The sequence below is a fragment of the Hyposmocoma kahamanoa genome, unplaced genomic scaffold, assembly GCF_003589595.1.
Source record: "Hyposmocoma kahamanoa isolate Upper Pololo Valley unplaced genomic scaffold, ASM358959v1 122, whole genome shotgun sequence".
Taxonomy (NCBI): Eukaryota; Metazoa; Arthropoda; class Insecta; order Lepidoptera; family Cosmopterigidae; genus Hyposmocoma; species Hyposmocoma kahamanoa.
The window spans coordinates 1,342,228-1,358,093 of NW_020653424.1; the positions used below are offsets into that span (position 1 = coordinate 1,342,228).

General features: G+C 35.1%; 1 protein-coding gene across 1 annotated transcript in view; it reads right to left on the reverse strand.

Moving 5' to 3' along the window:
- LOC113240200 (neuroligin-4, Y-linked) overlaps positions 1-15,866 on the reverse strand; it is a 132,026-nt gene that overhangs the window by 8,680 nt on the left and 107,480 nt on the right. Inside the window, exons 7-8 of the mRNA XM_026477448.1 lie at positions 10,383-10,595; positions 8,332-8,470 (exon numbers count right to left, since the gene is read on the reverse strand). Of these exons, the coding sequence (XP_026333233.1) occupies positions 8,332-8,470; positions 10,383-10,595 (352 nt within the window). The remainder of the gene's footprint in view (positions 1-8,331; positions 8,471-10,382; positions 10,596-15,866) is intronic.

Genomic DNA, 15,866 nt, shown 5'->3' on the forward strand with positions numbered 1-15,866 from the left:
AATGACCGATTAATAATAATAAAACTAAAGTAAAACCAAATGACCTGGTCTCAAAATAAGGAGTTCTCTATAACATAAGTACCAGAGCAGCGAAATCTACTCCGGGGACAACCCAGAACATCCAGACCAGAGAAAAATTACAAAAATTCGTTTTAAAAATGTACAAAGTATACAATGTGCAAAAATGTACAATAAAAAATGCGAGTTGACCCTCCAGCGGTCGCGCGCGGTCTCAAAGACCGCAGCGACCTTATTTTAGTCATTTTACAAAAACTACAAACAATACACGGTTGCGCGACCGTGATATCCTCGAGGGGGTGAGGTAGTTAGTAGCCCTGTAGCCCTGTGACATTCGTCGCAAGCGCACATGTGTCTTTATTTGTGTTTGCGGTCTCAGATTCCGCGCGCGATCGGTCGTGATCCAGAAAAATTTATGGAATAAAATTGAAACCCCGGTGAGTATTTCAAGTTATCTGTACTATATTACTTACAAAATTACATTATTTTATGTAATATATATTAAATTATTTATTATTTCACTATTTGTTGCAGATACAACAAGAGTTACGAAGAATCAGAACGGCTTGCAGGGGAGACGGAAACGGAAGATGAAGATTTTGACTATGTCAAACCATTGCTACGGATGATTAGTAGGTTATCGTACTACCTTTAGTACGTAGAACATCATGAAAAAAACATACAAAAATAGTTGTGATTTTAGAGTTCATACAACATTGTGCAATTGATGACAATTTGATTGATCTCGATAATAATCTATTATAGTGTACTTATGAACGATTAAGATAGATTTCATCTTGTTTTGTTATTTTATTGATTTTTCTACGTTGTTTGTGACATATGACTAAAATTTTGAATTTTTATAGACTGTTCAACTAATAAGTGCAAATTTAAAAATATATTAAGTAAATAATGTTTTTTTTTTCATTTATATAGACAAAATACTTTTTATCATGTGTCACACAACGTCATGAAAATATTCATTTGTCTTCTCAAATTGAACGCGTAAAGTTGCGGTCTCACAGGCCGCACGCGACTTATGTTCACAAGCGTCCGACCAGAAGAAGAGTGAAGGTTAAGTTTATTTCATCTACCGTAGTTTGTACCATCAATTTCAATCTTGCTTATAGTCTCTCCCGGCCCGCGACGTTGACAATTTTGTTAGACATCGGTGCAGGCAAACTCTGAATCAAGATGCAAATCCTGCTACCAAAACTAGGTTATAAATCCTAAACTACACTCCTCTACTCCACAAATCGTTAATAGCTTCAAACTATAAACTCATCTATCATAAATTGATCTCCTCCTGTTCATAATTACCTTACTAACGACGGATGTCTATTAAATAGTAGCTATGTCTTGTAATTACCACAGGAAACTCTAGTCGGTCGAGCTAACAAGATAGTAAGCTAATAACGTGGTCAGACTGTAAATAACCTTGGACAAGCGTACGATGTACGCTCTAGAAGTTAAATGAAAATTTGTTTGAGTTTACAATAAATTTCGAATCATTAAAGATATTCATAGAAACGTCTGTAGTTTTACAATTTATAAATTAATTGGTTGTCGTAGGTTAGCCGGTGAAGAAAACAGAAAGAAAAGAGACGAAAACAGAGACACCGCTCTTTTTGTAGCCCATTATAACGAAGCAGTAGTAGTAGAGCTCCTTGTAAAAGAGTTCATCCAGGATAGTACTGCCACCCTTACCTATTTCTGCCACCAAACAGTCACGTACAGGATGACGGGCGCAGTGGCAGTGCTCCTCAGGTATTTGCGATTTAAAGCTCTGAGTGGCACTGTAATAAAATAAAGTTAAAAAAAGTTGTTTTTCATTTGAAAAGCCCACGGTTCCAATCCGAGTAATATAGATACGTGTACACTTGCGGATGCTTTTTTAATGATATCAAATAACGAGACGAATAAATCATGCACCTGGTTGTAAACGACAAGCGTATCCGTAACAGAAGTACCACTCAAAGTTATAAATCGTACAGATCAACGATACAGATAAACGAGAATGCAATAATAATGCTCACATTATTGCATGGCGCCAGAAATTAAAATGTTCAATAAAACCTTTCGCTAATAATCAAAAACAAAAATCGCTATGAAACTTGTATGTCGACGAAGGTACACAACCATTGGACAACGTGTGAAGTCAGCGAGTCAGTTAGAGTGGTGGCCTATGGTCTAGACTCTCAGTGCACTGAAGGACAAATGTCCTCCATCTCATCTGATGGAAAGATACGATGAGGTCGATGAAGTAGCCGCTCACGCGATGCGCTCCTCCTACCGCAGAATGGCGGCTATTTGGTTTCGCAAATTAGAAGTTTTTAAAAATAAAAATTATTATTCTGCATTGCTAAATAAATACCCTCCGCACTACAACAAAAAAATCTCAAATAAAATGCAGTAATACACCGCAAATCGTGCACTTAAAAAGCACTAATGAAATTTTTGGTGTACTTGGGTAAATATCATAATATTCCGTTTGAGTGGTTCTAACGTTTACCATGAAATTACTCCTTAAAGTATAGTTTATAAACATTTATATTCAGGGTAAACTTAAAAAACGCTACTTACGGTATGTTTTCAATAAATAAACACCGAAATCACCAGCCCAAACAATAACACACACGATTGTCGTGACGTATTTTTGAAGTTGTTTATTTTTTTAAATGACAGACCCAGGCATTAAAAACTTTATGGTTTTTGTAGTTACCGAAATAGCAATTAGTATTAGTTCGTTTACCTGTTATAACTTCGATATCCGATAAATCGGTATAAAATCATCACTGGCACCTCTAGGTGTGGTATGCTTCCAGAGACGCATGACTCGCGTGAGCGGGTAGCATGCACACTTAAATAATGCCTCTTCACTCTTACCTTGAAAATGCCCAAGTTATAGCGTTCGTGGAATATGTCTGCAGGCAAGGAAATTCACCCCTTTGCTGTTCGCCATATAAATGTGGAAGCGAAACGCGGGCCCGGAATCCCAGTCTACGTCTTGTCCCACGATGATGGAATGGGGAAGGCGGAATCAAATCATGCAATTCCATCGCACACTCTCCGCGATATATTCTGTAGAATACTGATAAACGGGCTACTTTACGGCGGTGTTCAAGGCTCTGCAGCTTTGCCGTTACTAAATTCGAGTCATCTTTAAGCCTCTTGGCACAATTTTCTAGTGAATCTAGTGTGGCCAGTTGGTATTTAGCAGAACCATCCCATGTGGCAGCAGTACCTACTCCATACATGTGCTTGGCACAAGGTCACTCTAGGGTCTAACGGCTTTATTTTCATAGTAAACTCTTGAAATTTGGTTGTATCACTTTAAATATTTTGTTTGAAATCTCTGTATGAAACTTGTATGTCGACGAAGGTACACAACCATTGGACAACGTGTGAAGTCAGCGAGTCAGTTAGAGTGGTGGCCTATGGTCTAAACTCTAAGTGCACTGAAGGACAAATGTCCTCCATCTCATCTGATGGAAAGATACGCTGAGGTCGATGAAGTAGCCGCTCACGCGATGCGCTCCTCCTACCGCAAAATGGCGGCTATTTGGTTTCGCAAATTAGAAAAGCATTCAGTTTAAATACAAGTTTTTAAAAATAAAAATTATTATTCTGCATTGCTAAATAAATACCCTCCGCACTACAACAAAAAAATCTCAAATAAAATGCAGTAATACACCGCAAATCACCTTTGTATATGTTCTTTATAACTTGTGTTTCATGTATCTTTTCTTTGTGCAATAAAGAGTTATTATATTTTAACATTCTATAATGTGTCAAATCCCCTAAAATCTTTCTTTCCGAAGTTAGATTCTCAGTAAATCTCTCCCGTTTTGTCACAATACATTTTCGTATGTCAAGCTGATTCGTTCAATTACAAAAGCTTTTGTAGTCAGATGGTTATAATACCTTTTCTTATTACTGCTTTGGTATAAATTGTCAACACAGTAACTACGTAAAATAACGCATACCAACCAAATTTGCATTCCTTTTACGATTTAAACTTTCGCTGATGATGATTTTAGTGATTTTTAGTTGGAACTGTGTGAATACGTTGCATTATATGCTTTTATATTCAAGTATCCAAATATCAAAGGCATAAAAAAAGTAAAGTAACAACCGAACGTTGGCCAAGAGGTGATTATAGAAACGTGTAACGTCCTGCAATGAGATAGGCAGTCGACGTACACAGAAACTAGCGCAAGATCATGTGGATGGCACAAATGGGAGACCTATGTGATGTATAAAAAATAAATGTGCGCTGCGGTCCGCCATTACGATGTTAGATATCGGTTTGAACGGACGTATCGCACGTGCACGTCAAGACCAATCTCACATTGTTTTATTCAGCCATTTCTGTGCAAAATGATGTAGATATCACAGCTTATACCCAGTAGTAGGTGAAGAAGGCTGTAGTTGATTAGGAAAAAAAAAAGAAAGGGACAGCATTCCCATTCAAAGGTGTCGTTGGTTTTCTACCATGAGTGCTTTCGATGTGCAGTTTCATCTTTTTTATTTGTGCTAACTTACTTCTTTTTTCACTCTTTGTGATATTTTTGAGTAATGAGGATCATAATATGACTATCATGAAGACTTTTTCTCGGATTCAACAACAACATACATCATCAACCATTGTCTTTTCGAAAGGTGCCTACTGATTTGCTCGATTTTTGTCGACAGACTATGTGGAATTTAAATTAGGTGATAGTTAACACGTGATACCAAACGATCTTTAAAAATCGAGTAATTTGTAGGTACCTTAATGAGAGCTTTTAGTCCGCTACCATGGTCCAATGCGGGTTTACCTAGGGTGGTGTTTTGTGATACGCTTAAATATTCACAAATAATTACAACTTAGAAATTAAAGTATCAGGTTTAAGACGAAAGGAACGGAATTTCAACTATCGATCTCGATTGAGTGCAACAGTATAAATCCATAGACAATCCATTTTAAACGTACACGGTAAAAACAGATTACTTAGAAAAAGACAAAATTCTTTTTATGAAGACAAATTTATTAAATCCAACAAAACGATCTTCTCCCTATAGACGCTAGAGAATAATTACTTGATAATAGTAAAAAAACGTCTCAAAAGTGTATTTTCGTTACAAGACAGAAATATTTAATCCAAGAGCAAATTAATTTACTTCAAGTCACAAAGCCACTCTAGATTCAACAAAATATTTATTTGTTATTAGAAATGTCCGATTTTGATTTGAAAAAAAAAAGAATGAAAAATTGAGAGGTACTTACTTAATTATTTGACTGAAGATTTATGTTTTCTAATATCAAAAAGGATAAATTTACAGGGTTATGGACCCAACAGTGCCAAACCTTAAAGTAGCAGAAATAGGATGGAAATATGGAATCTTCTCAAATACTTGAGGACCATCCAATGCCGTATAAATGCTACAGCGGCAGAAAGCACTAACAATCCCAAATATATGAGATGACTTTATACTATTGAAGTTAACAAAACGATAGCGCGTTTCAGAGTACATCTAATGCCATCTAGCAGTGGCGTGATGGAACTAATTGCATGTTATACTTGTTACAAGTGTAGTTTGATTTCATGCTGTAACCAAATTTCTTAAATTATGACTATAAAGAAACAAACTAGAGATACTACGTATTGTTTCTTTGGATAAATGACTGTTTATGATTTTAATGATTACAAGCACAAGTAAAAGTAATCGTTACCGCGTGCGCCTTCGGCGACATGTCACGACAAGATTGACTATGAAAACGCAACGAAATGTTGCTTTAAGAATATACTCTAGAATTTAGAATATTAATCTGAATAGAAAACTACTTCTTTTTTTGTTTAAGAATATATTTTCTTAAAATACACCCAAGAAATTTTGAATTCTTTTAAGATTATTTAAATTTGATGTAAGAGGTAAAAATTTCTTGATATAAGTAATGTCCAATTAATCGATTAGAAATGAAATAAGATCTTGAAGTGAACGTATTTGTCTCAAAGTTAGAATAAAGTTAAGAGTAAAATTGTATTAGAAAAAGATAAGCAGTATTTTTGTAGTGACAATATTTTATTACTTTTAATAAATATTTTTTCAGAATTAGCAAATATTTTGAGAAATTGCTCTTTCTTATTAGTAGAAATCCTTTTTTTCTGTGTACTTCAAACGCTGTTGAAAGCTATTGAAGACTTAATTTCCTGGGCTAAATTGTGTTTGTTGCGAGATAATTATTAGCTTTTTAATTAACACAGCACAACATAACCGTGAAACGGAATTAACAGTCTACAACCAAGATAAACAAATATTCTAATTACATCCTCTTCTTTCTAGAAGTTTCAATGGAAGATCTTCGCAAATGGAAACGGATACACACAAAAGCAAATCTTTTCAACACACTTTTACTCGGAATACGGCCCGAGCGTACCGATTTTAACACTCGGAAATATTGAAACGGTTCAGATTAAATGCGATATGAATTTTATTTCAATATTGTGAGTGAAAAGATAACAGAAGTTGTTTAAAATGTTAACGATTTGTTTTACGTAAAGTTCATATTAAATTTAATGACGTCAAAATGGATTTGAGTTTTTTGAAACTGATTGTTTTAAATCGAGTTCTAAGGCTTTCGCGATTACGATAATGAATTTGTATTCTAATATATATTGCTCGGAATGTTTTACGGTAAATCAAAACTAAGCTAATTTAATTACATTAACATTAGATTAGAACTGATTACTTTACCAACTCAGTTAGTCGTTATCATGGGACACGTAATGAGTCTAAAACATTGATTTTGTTTGAAAAAACAAACATACGCGATTTAGATCCGATTCCATTTTCAACGATAGTTTAAAAGTTCAATTTTGGCCATTCTTTTAACCTGTAGTGTGAGAGGAAAAGAGAAGTTTATAGAAGACAAAGGAAAGGAAGGAAGGAAAGATATTTAGGCATCTAATATGATACGACAGTTTTCTTCCAAGCATAGTATAAGGATGATTGAAGAAAAGAGAAGCAGGGGAAGGACATAAAAAGTTGATATCGTGTCGGTGATTGAAGAGATGATTAATCCATGGACAAAAAACTACTTCAAATAATGGAAACTACAGACTGTGGGATGTCACTTGTGTGGACACTCCTGAGTTCATAAGAAAACCGGAAATTGCAAAGGGCGGAAATACGCAAACCGCACACCAAACTACAGTGTTGTATCTTTTGGCAATGGAAATCTTGGATCTCCATGGAGCCACAGGCAACTCGGTAACGAGCTTTCAGTTTGTCTTGTTAAAGTCCCAAAAGACCAGAAAGCTGGCATCTACTACGGTACCGCCATTGAATAAGTTCGACGAATAAAAGATAGAACGTTGTCAACCTTCTGAGAAAGATGCCCCAAGCCACGGCCCGCAATTACATTTTGTATCTTTTACTGATTTATTTTCCTTATAAGCTTATTTAATATATTTCTTTCTTTGTTGAGTGTAATGTATTTGCTTACATTTTATATGGGACATAAATGAGGTTTTGAATTTACGCAGCCAACAACATAAAACAAATTATGTACAGTCTTTATAAAGTTTCGATGGAAACAAAGCTTTGAAGTCATAATGGTCATAATGTTGAAAATTTAACGAAATTCCAATCCCCATGCAATCAAAGTTGAAACTAGTGCTAAATAACGACTATAAGCGACAAGTTGGTTTAATCAGTTTTATAACAGTTAAGAAACTGTTATTATAAACTTTGAGACATGTTAGTGTTATTACACAATTGTTACGAGTTTCGGTTTTGTAATACGTTTTTAGAATCAAACTGATGATATTGTTATAATAAAATATGTAACTACAAAATAAAATAATATTCTTTTCATAGTATTAAACAGATGGTGCACTAAATGGAACGTGGTTACTACCATCTACAATGTAAGACATGTTTGATTTTGATGTTAAAAGGCATATTTACGTAAAACCAAGTGAGACGTTCATACATACACACACAAACACACACACTCACAAAAATAAAGTCATAGGCAACTATGACATTATTTCTTGTCGTATTCTTTTACTATTTATGATATTAATTATTACAGTACGAAATTATGCAAATCCTGTATTTGTTCGAACAAAAAAGCAGCATTTGCAGCCTGATTACAAAGACTGCTTTTATATCGATATTTTTATAATAAAAAAATAAGAAATATTTACCTGAATGATAAAATATATTTTCATATTTTATCGTATGTTGCCAATTTTAATTGAAGATCTGTTGTTCTTTGTTCTTCGTTCCTTTCTTTTGTATTGTTATGGCATTAACTGTACTAACCTGAGGATAATCTCCGTACTTGGTCTGGTAGTCGAACACGTACAGATAGGAGTTTCTTCGTAATGCAGAATGCGTGTCTGCGGTCAACACGATCGGCGCCACAACTTGGGCGTCGCTCAGGGCTTCGAGGGTCTCGTCCCTGTATTAAAAGGGTTAAGATTTTATTTAATCCGCCATTTTTTGTGTTTAATGTCATTAACATGATATTTTTCAAGCCGCTTTCTTTGTTTATTGTCTTTGACGACCGTATCATAACTGAGTGAAATTTGTATACAATATTATTTTAAAATATTCCTAAATTTAAATTGGCCAAAAATACGTCCGGTTTTTGACGCTGTCGTTTTTGGTTTCTTTAAAAATTTGTATTAACTATGGCCATTTTAAAATTTTAGCGCGCTTTTTAATAATAGATATAGACTTTTTGTGATTCTTGAAAAACGCCTAGAACTGGTGAATCGTTAAGGTATCGTCATGATAACGCAAAACACAATTTTTCAAAATTGTCAAAAGCATTATAAATAAATAAATAACGCACACACTCAACATAGCACTAGGGAAACCCTGTGTCGCGAGTGCCATGGACACACACATAGACAACCACAAATTACACCCAAACTCACGAGAGAAATAATTGTAGGCCATACAACTATTTCTCCCGGTCTCGGAATCGAACCTGGGACCTCTACGTGGCAGTCCGGCATGGTATCCGTTCGGCTACGGAGGCAGTTAAAATACTTACTTAGAATACATTAATAGCATTCCAGTTGAGATGTGTGACCTCATCAACCGTATTTGCCCAACGTAGCCCTTTTAGATTTTCGCTTTCTGTACAAATATGTTTCTTCTTCTTAGAGTGTCGACTCTGACGTTTATATTTGTGAAGACCAGTACCAGACTATGGCACATCTTTTGTCCTGGCCTACGTGTTCCTACACCTGTACACGCAAGGACCTGCACAACGCCACTGATAATGCTGTGGCAGTCGCTGAGTACTGATCCTCACAAATATCTTTAAACAGACACGAGTTCGATAACGACATTTAGAGCTGTATTTTATAAGTTAAGACAGAATTTTTTATAACCCAAAATATGGCAAAAGATTGTAGATCAACATGGCGGATACGCGATCAAAGTTTGATTTTTCATTTACACTTTCATATCGCACAGACATTTTAACCAAACCAAAATATTTGAGGTTGCGAAAATTCGCTGATTGTTTTTGTATGAAAACTATGCAGACAAAGTAGCCATTTTCTATGTGCCACGGCTGTACAAGTTTTAAAAAGTATATCTTAGCTCCCAATGTGTGCCATTTCACCCGGTCCTCTGTTTGTCGCACTTTCGCAGATCATCACTCCATCTGGCCAGAGTTATCGGATCTTTGACAAATACGACCAGCCCATTGCCCTTCAGCCTACATATTCTACCAGCTATATTGAAGACCTTGGTTCTCTGTCGGATAACCTCATTTCGAATCTTGTCCTTCAAAGAAACTCCGGTATAACTCGGTCCATAGGTCGCTGAGCAACTTTTAATTGATAAACCGATTGAACATGGTGGATTAAAAAGTATGATTATACAATAAAACGATGGTAATCGAGATACATTTTACGATTCACAAAACGTAATTGATTTTCGTTTTGAAGAATGGTTCTGAAAACTTCATAGAATGTAACGAAATTGCCCGACCGAGTTCAAAGACAAATATGAATTTAATTTGGCAAGGGATTTAGCGAACAATGAGTTGGTTTTATATATGCATGGAGCTTCAGCCCACAGCGCCAGTCTTCCAATAGGTTGGCCAGAGTATATAGTTTTTCACTTAACATCATCTCGGTCCACCTTTTCCGCGTTGTCGTTTCATGATAATATTTTCATACACCCCATTTATTAGAATACAATATACAGAATAAAAGTCAGAGTTTTTCTGAAGCTAATTAAATAAATATAAAAATCGCCTACTAATTAATTAAATAACTAATTATAACACGCCTCAAATTTATTGGACGTGAAAAATATATCTCATATTCATGGGATGGAGCAAAACGTACCTTATATTAATGGGGTGTTGCACCGGCTTCTCCCAGTCCGTGTATTCATTAATAATAGTGGCCAATATCTCTGACAAATGGTAATTGTATGTACTTCTGACGAATGATTTCAGGATTTTCGACCTCCGGTCAGCTTCTATGCCGTACTGGACGTCGTCCCCGCTGAAGGCGAAGTATGCTTCTGCTTTCGTTACACCGAGCATTATATCGTACCTGAGAAAAGAAGTAATGGATAAGATACAGCTGTATCCAAATACATTTTATGTTGACGTCCAAGTTTCGTTTTTTTATTAATGTATATGTACACTCTTGTTGGAATGGAGAACGGGGGGTCCCTCTGCAATACTGAGGGACCCTCCTTAACTCCAACTCTTAGGGTGGCAAACTAGGGAATGAATCCGGTTTCGCGCACTTTCCGTTAACCGATTTCAATGAAATTTGGCAAATAGATGTAGTTCCAATAAAAAGCCAAAAAAGAAATGCTACACAGCAGTCCCTAGATCGTGGGCGCGAAGGCGACCGCCGTGACACCAAAAGCACCCATGTTTAATTTTCTACATATATTTTAAAGAAACCATTACATTGTTGGCAGATAGTGATCAAGACGAACTTCTGCTTTTAATTAACGTTACAGAAGCAACGGGTTAGGTTTTCGGTCGAATTTATAATTAAACTTAATAAAAATACACACAAATACAACACAACAGTTTGTAACACACATTGCCATCTATTGACTCACATATTTTTTAAAATAATTTCAGCTCATGGTCATTACTTGAATAACGTTACAAAGAAAAAACCGACTACTTATACATATATTTTCATATTAAAAACGAATTAATTGATATCCACGGCCATTTACTAATACAGGGTAATAAAAAAACCACTGACCATTTCAAAGGAGCATACTGCATAATGGAAATAAAAAATACATGTTCGGTTTTTTTCAAATCTTAACAAATAAATAAGTTATGACGTCTATAACTTTGCCAAAAAATTGTGAACAATATTGACACCCGATGATTAGCATACGTAACAAAAACAAAAGTTAGCGTATGAGTTCATGTATTTATTGTATGTATTTAGTGCGGGGCCATGTTGAGTGTGTGCGTTATTATTATTATTATTATTTGACAGATAACAAAGTATTAAACTAACGCGCGATGCGTTAGCGCAGGACTGTTGTCACGCGACGCGACGGGCGCCTAGGCGTCTTGACAACTCGATGCCGAACGCTCAATTTGATTTACTGTTTTGAGGTAACCACGCGTTAGAAGTTATTGGGAAATATTAACATCAAAACAATGGACATTTTTTTGTTTTATTTCACTAATGTGTTCTATTACTGACTTAAGCACACGAAAAAAAAGAGCCAATGATTTTTTTAACACCCTATATAAACGAATTCCAGGTTGTCGATCGGCGCTATCTAGATATAATACGGGATTTTAACCTTTTCCGATTTACGATGTGTAGTATTAGTAGAGAAGAGATTACCAGTTCACTTAAGTAATTTTTCAATCGTAATTAGAACCTAGATTTACTAAACCACCCGACCATACCAATGAATATTAATAATTCAACAATTTCGTAATAATTATTCTCTTTTTGATGAAGCCTATATCCTACAGTAAAAAATAATAGGGCTAAGCGTACATACTTGTATTTCACGTGCATTTGTCTTTTAGATTTAAGTGCTAAACTCTTGGCAGTGTAGTAAACGCGACTAATAGAGAAATAAAAACGGTCTATCTTGACTGTTTGTATTGTTTGAATTTTCAACAAAGAATCTTCTTTGTTGAAAATTCAGCTTTACGTTTTTTTATAGCATTGTGTATCTTAAACATATAAAATGTAAGTATAACAGAAGTGAACTAGAATCTCATGGCACTAAATAAATGAAAACTCAAACGATTTTGAACTGAAAATTCAAAAATTCATATTGTGTGAAACGATATTTGCAAAATTTTTTTTAACACATTCATAGTCCCGCACTAAGGAAACCCTGAGTCGCGGATGCCATGAACACATATTCGTTTGTTCTTGGTACTTTTACTATGGCCTTATTAAGGGGGATACCGAGCTTCCTGCGCTAATTGATTTTAGGTATTCGAAGCACTCCGTGTATGTGTGCGTAAGGCATACGTTTTTAAAGCCGTGTGTAAGTCCAAGCGACGGAACCCCCACGTCCGACGGCCGAAGCAAGACTAAAGCGGACAGGGGAGAAGCGTGGCGGCTCTGGCTAGTATGCGCGCACCACGTGCGAATTTAGATATTTCCGTCATATTATTAATTAGAAACTACAAGTACGTGTGCTTTTAAAAAGTATAATTTATAGAGTGAGTCCTTAAATATCTTATACATTAATATCATTACTACAGCTTCAGTAATAATGACACAGCAAAGGATCAAACTCAAACATTGACTTACAAATAAATGGACGACGGGTCTAATACAAAAACCACGAAAAAAATGTCCCAAGTCAACCTATTTAAACGTACTGACATGTAAAAGCTAAAACGTTGAATTTAAATTGTAATGTCATCGCAGTACTGTCTAATTTTGCTTGCTTCGCTGTCAGTCGAACAAACGAAGACTAAAGCGTGAATGACGCTCTGTATACGATTTTAACGCCCTATAAGTTCGGACACTTTTTAGCGCGGACCCGACGTCCATATAATTGTAAGTCAATGAACCCAAAGCAATTATTTCGCAATTACGTGTCGCTGCCTCAGTGCAATCGTAGGACATCCCCAATCTTACTGACTGAAGCTTTTAAAAATTACATTTATAGATGTTGCTTACTCCGCAATACCTACCTAAGCCTCAAACTGAAACAATCACCGAACTAAGATGATTCGTTAATGTATCTGAAGCTAATTAGGGTAATACGCCAAATAATACATCAGACGATGCAATCGGACCGATGCGACAGTCAAACATTAAACAAATTTGCATGCCAAATCTACCAATTTATTATTCTCATTGGATGGTACGTTTGTGCCTCATCAGTTAATTTTAATGCCATAATGGTGATTTTAAATTTCCCATTACCAAATTAGTCATGCTGGTTGACGCCTATTTACCTATTTATGACAAAAACTTTGGACATATATTTTACCAAAGTTATTCCGAGTTTTATAAATGTTGCAATTTTAAAATAATGTCAGCAGTAGTACTTTTTGTAATTTTTTAGACCGTTACTTTCATAATTTGATTGTTTTATAAAAACAAGTAATTTATCTAATACTTTAATCCTATTATGTTTTTTATTGTCTTTGTTTAATCTTTTTTTTTTGCTATATGATAACACTGTGGGCAGCTATTAATGGAATACAGATTTATTTTCTGTTTGTCATGCATTATGTTTAATTTATCAATATTCATTTGAGTTTTGTAGTTGTGTAAATAAAATCAATGATTAATAAGTCAGTGAATCACAGATTCTTAACAATAAGGTTGATAAAGGTTTTTACACTCAGCCGATAAGCCCTTCTTACCATTTACGAACTGTAATGAGTATTTAGTTAAGAGCGAACAACACAACGAAAAATGCCATCGATGTGACTGCACACAAACCAGCGTCTGTCGTCACACCACGGCCATCGTTCTTGCCACCTTAACTACAAACCGAGTAAGCAAGTCTTACAAATGCTTGTTGCATGTTTATGTTTTGGATTTAAACGAACTTTTTGCCATCAGCACCATACGTGACAGAGTTATAAAAGTTTCTTAACAACTAACATTAAAAGATAGTGAGAAGAATTGACAAATTGGTCTACTAGGATCGAACCTGTACGTTTAAAAAAGCTGCTAGTTAAATGTATACATAAGAATATAATATGAATAACAAAATACAACAACAAAAAGACAATATTGTGATCTAGAAGGAAAAAGTTGCCAGGCCCTTGGGCACCAAACCTCAGGGCGCGGCACTCGGTGAAATTTCCTACGTTTAATTTACCATATTATTTTCTACATTAAGTATGTTTCTTTACATTATTTCTAATAATAAAGCAAAGATACAAAGTAAATAATGAATGTAATAACACAACATATTTACTTATGGACTGAGATACTTAAGTATGTAATTGAATGTATATGTAACAAAATGAATGTAGAACAATAAATGAAAGCTTTCCCGTTAACTACGTTATTAAGTTTGCAGCACTGTTCGTTGTTTACCAATCGGCAACTGTAAGTTTGGCAATGTTGGCAACAATTTGCGTCATATTTGGTAACTAACATTAACACAGTTACAATGTTTGGGTTATCCAAGTTTCCAGCAACATTAATGAGTAATTTTCAAACGAGTGGTTGCATCACTTTAAATTTTATAGTAATTATACTTGGTATCAATTTATTATTACAAGTCCCTAGATTTATTTTAGAAGACAATGTTATTTTTGAAATCAATCACATGTTCTTGTATTCACGGAAGAGCGCTGATGTCTTAAATACAGACAATTTAATTATCTAGTTCAGATACAGATGTCTTGCCCTAAATGCAATATTGCAACCATAACACTGTCAATGTGAAAATAGTCTATAAGTTTCTGAATTTTATGTCTATTTTTAAGAAAATTTATGACGTAATTTCAAAACCAAGCCATAGCTATTAGTGATTTTTTGGCCTTAAGAACAATAAAACTTTGAAAGAAAAAATGACACATTACACGGACTCAAAGTCATAAACAATTTTGTACATTTCAAAAATAGTTTTCTAGTAGCAGCAGATCTCCTTATAAAAGAGTTGGTCCAGGGAACTACAGTCACCTTAATGTGGTTTTAAAGGGTAAGAGAGCTGGTGTAATTACAGGAACATGGGACTTGTCAACTTATATCTAAGGGCGACAGTGCCCGTCAGATCTCAACGATTTCCGAGAGGCACTATATAATATAACATGTTACGGACAGGCGCATTGGTTTACCATCAGGGACACGACTTGTTTGGCCCGTTACTTGATATTGAAAAAATAAATAAATAAACTCGTGAAATTACTAAATCTTGTCTACCCATCTGCAACATTATATTAAGAAACATCAATAACTACGAAATGTCGTCCGTGAAATTGAAAGGGGTTTGTTCCAAATGACTCAATTTATTTCATTTCCTGTTACAATGTCAATAAAGGCCATCTCTGATCGGGCGCTTTCGATGTCTTGACAGCTTTTCACACAAGGATTATTATTTATTTTATATTTTGCCTCTCCCTTGAAATAAAATATAAGTTCTTAATTTTTCTTAGTGAGAGACGGTACTAAACGGTAATGACACAGTCAGGAACCGGGATCAAGAACGGGCGAATAATACGTGCCGTATTGTGTAGTAACGTTACCTACACTTGTTTTGGACCCAGACATCCAACCGGCTCAATTATTATCACATATCCCATTGTCACTGCGATCAGAAATTATTATTGATCTGTTTTAATCACCACTGGCTACAACAGAAGTAAGGAATTGAGAGATTTTCTTTGCTTC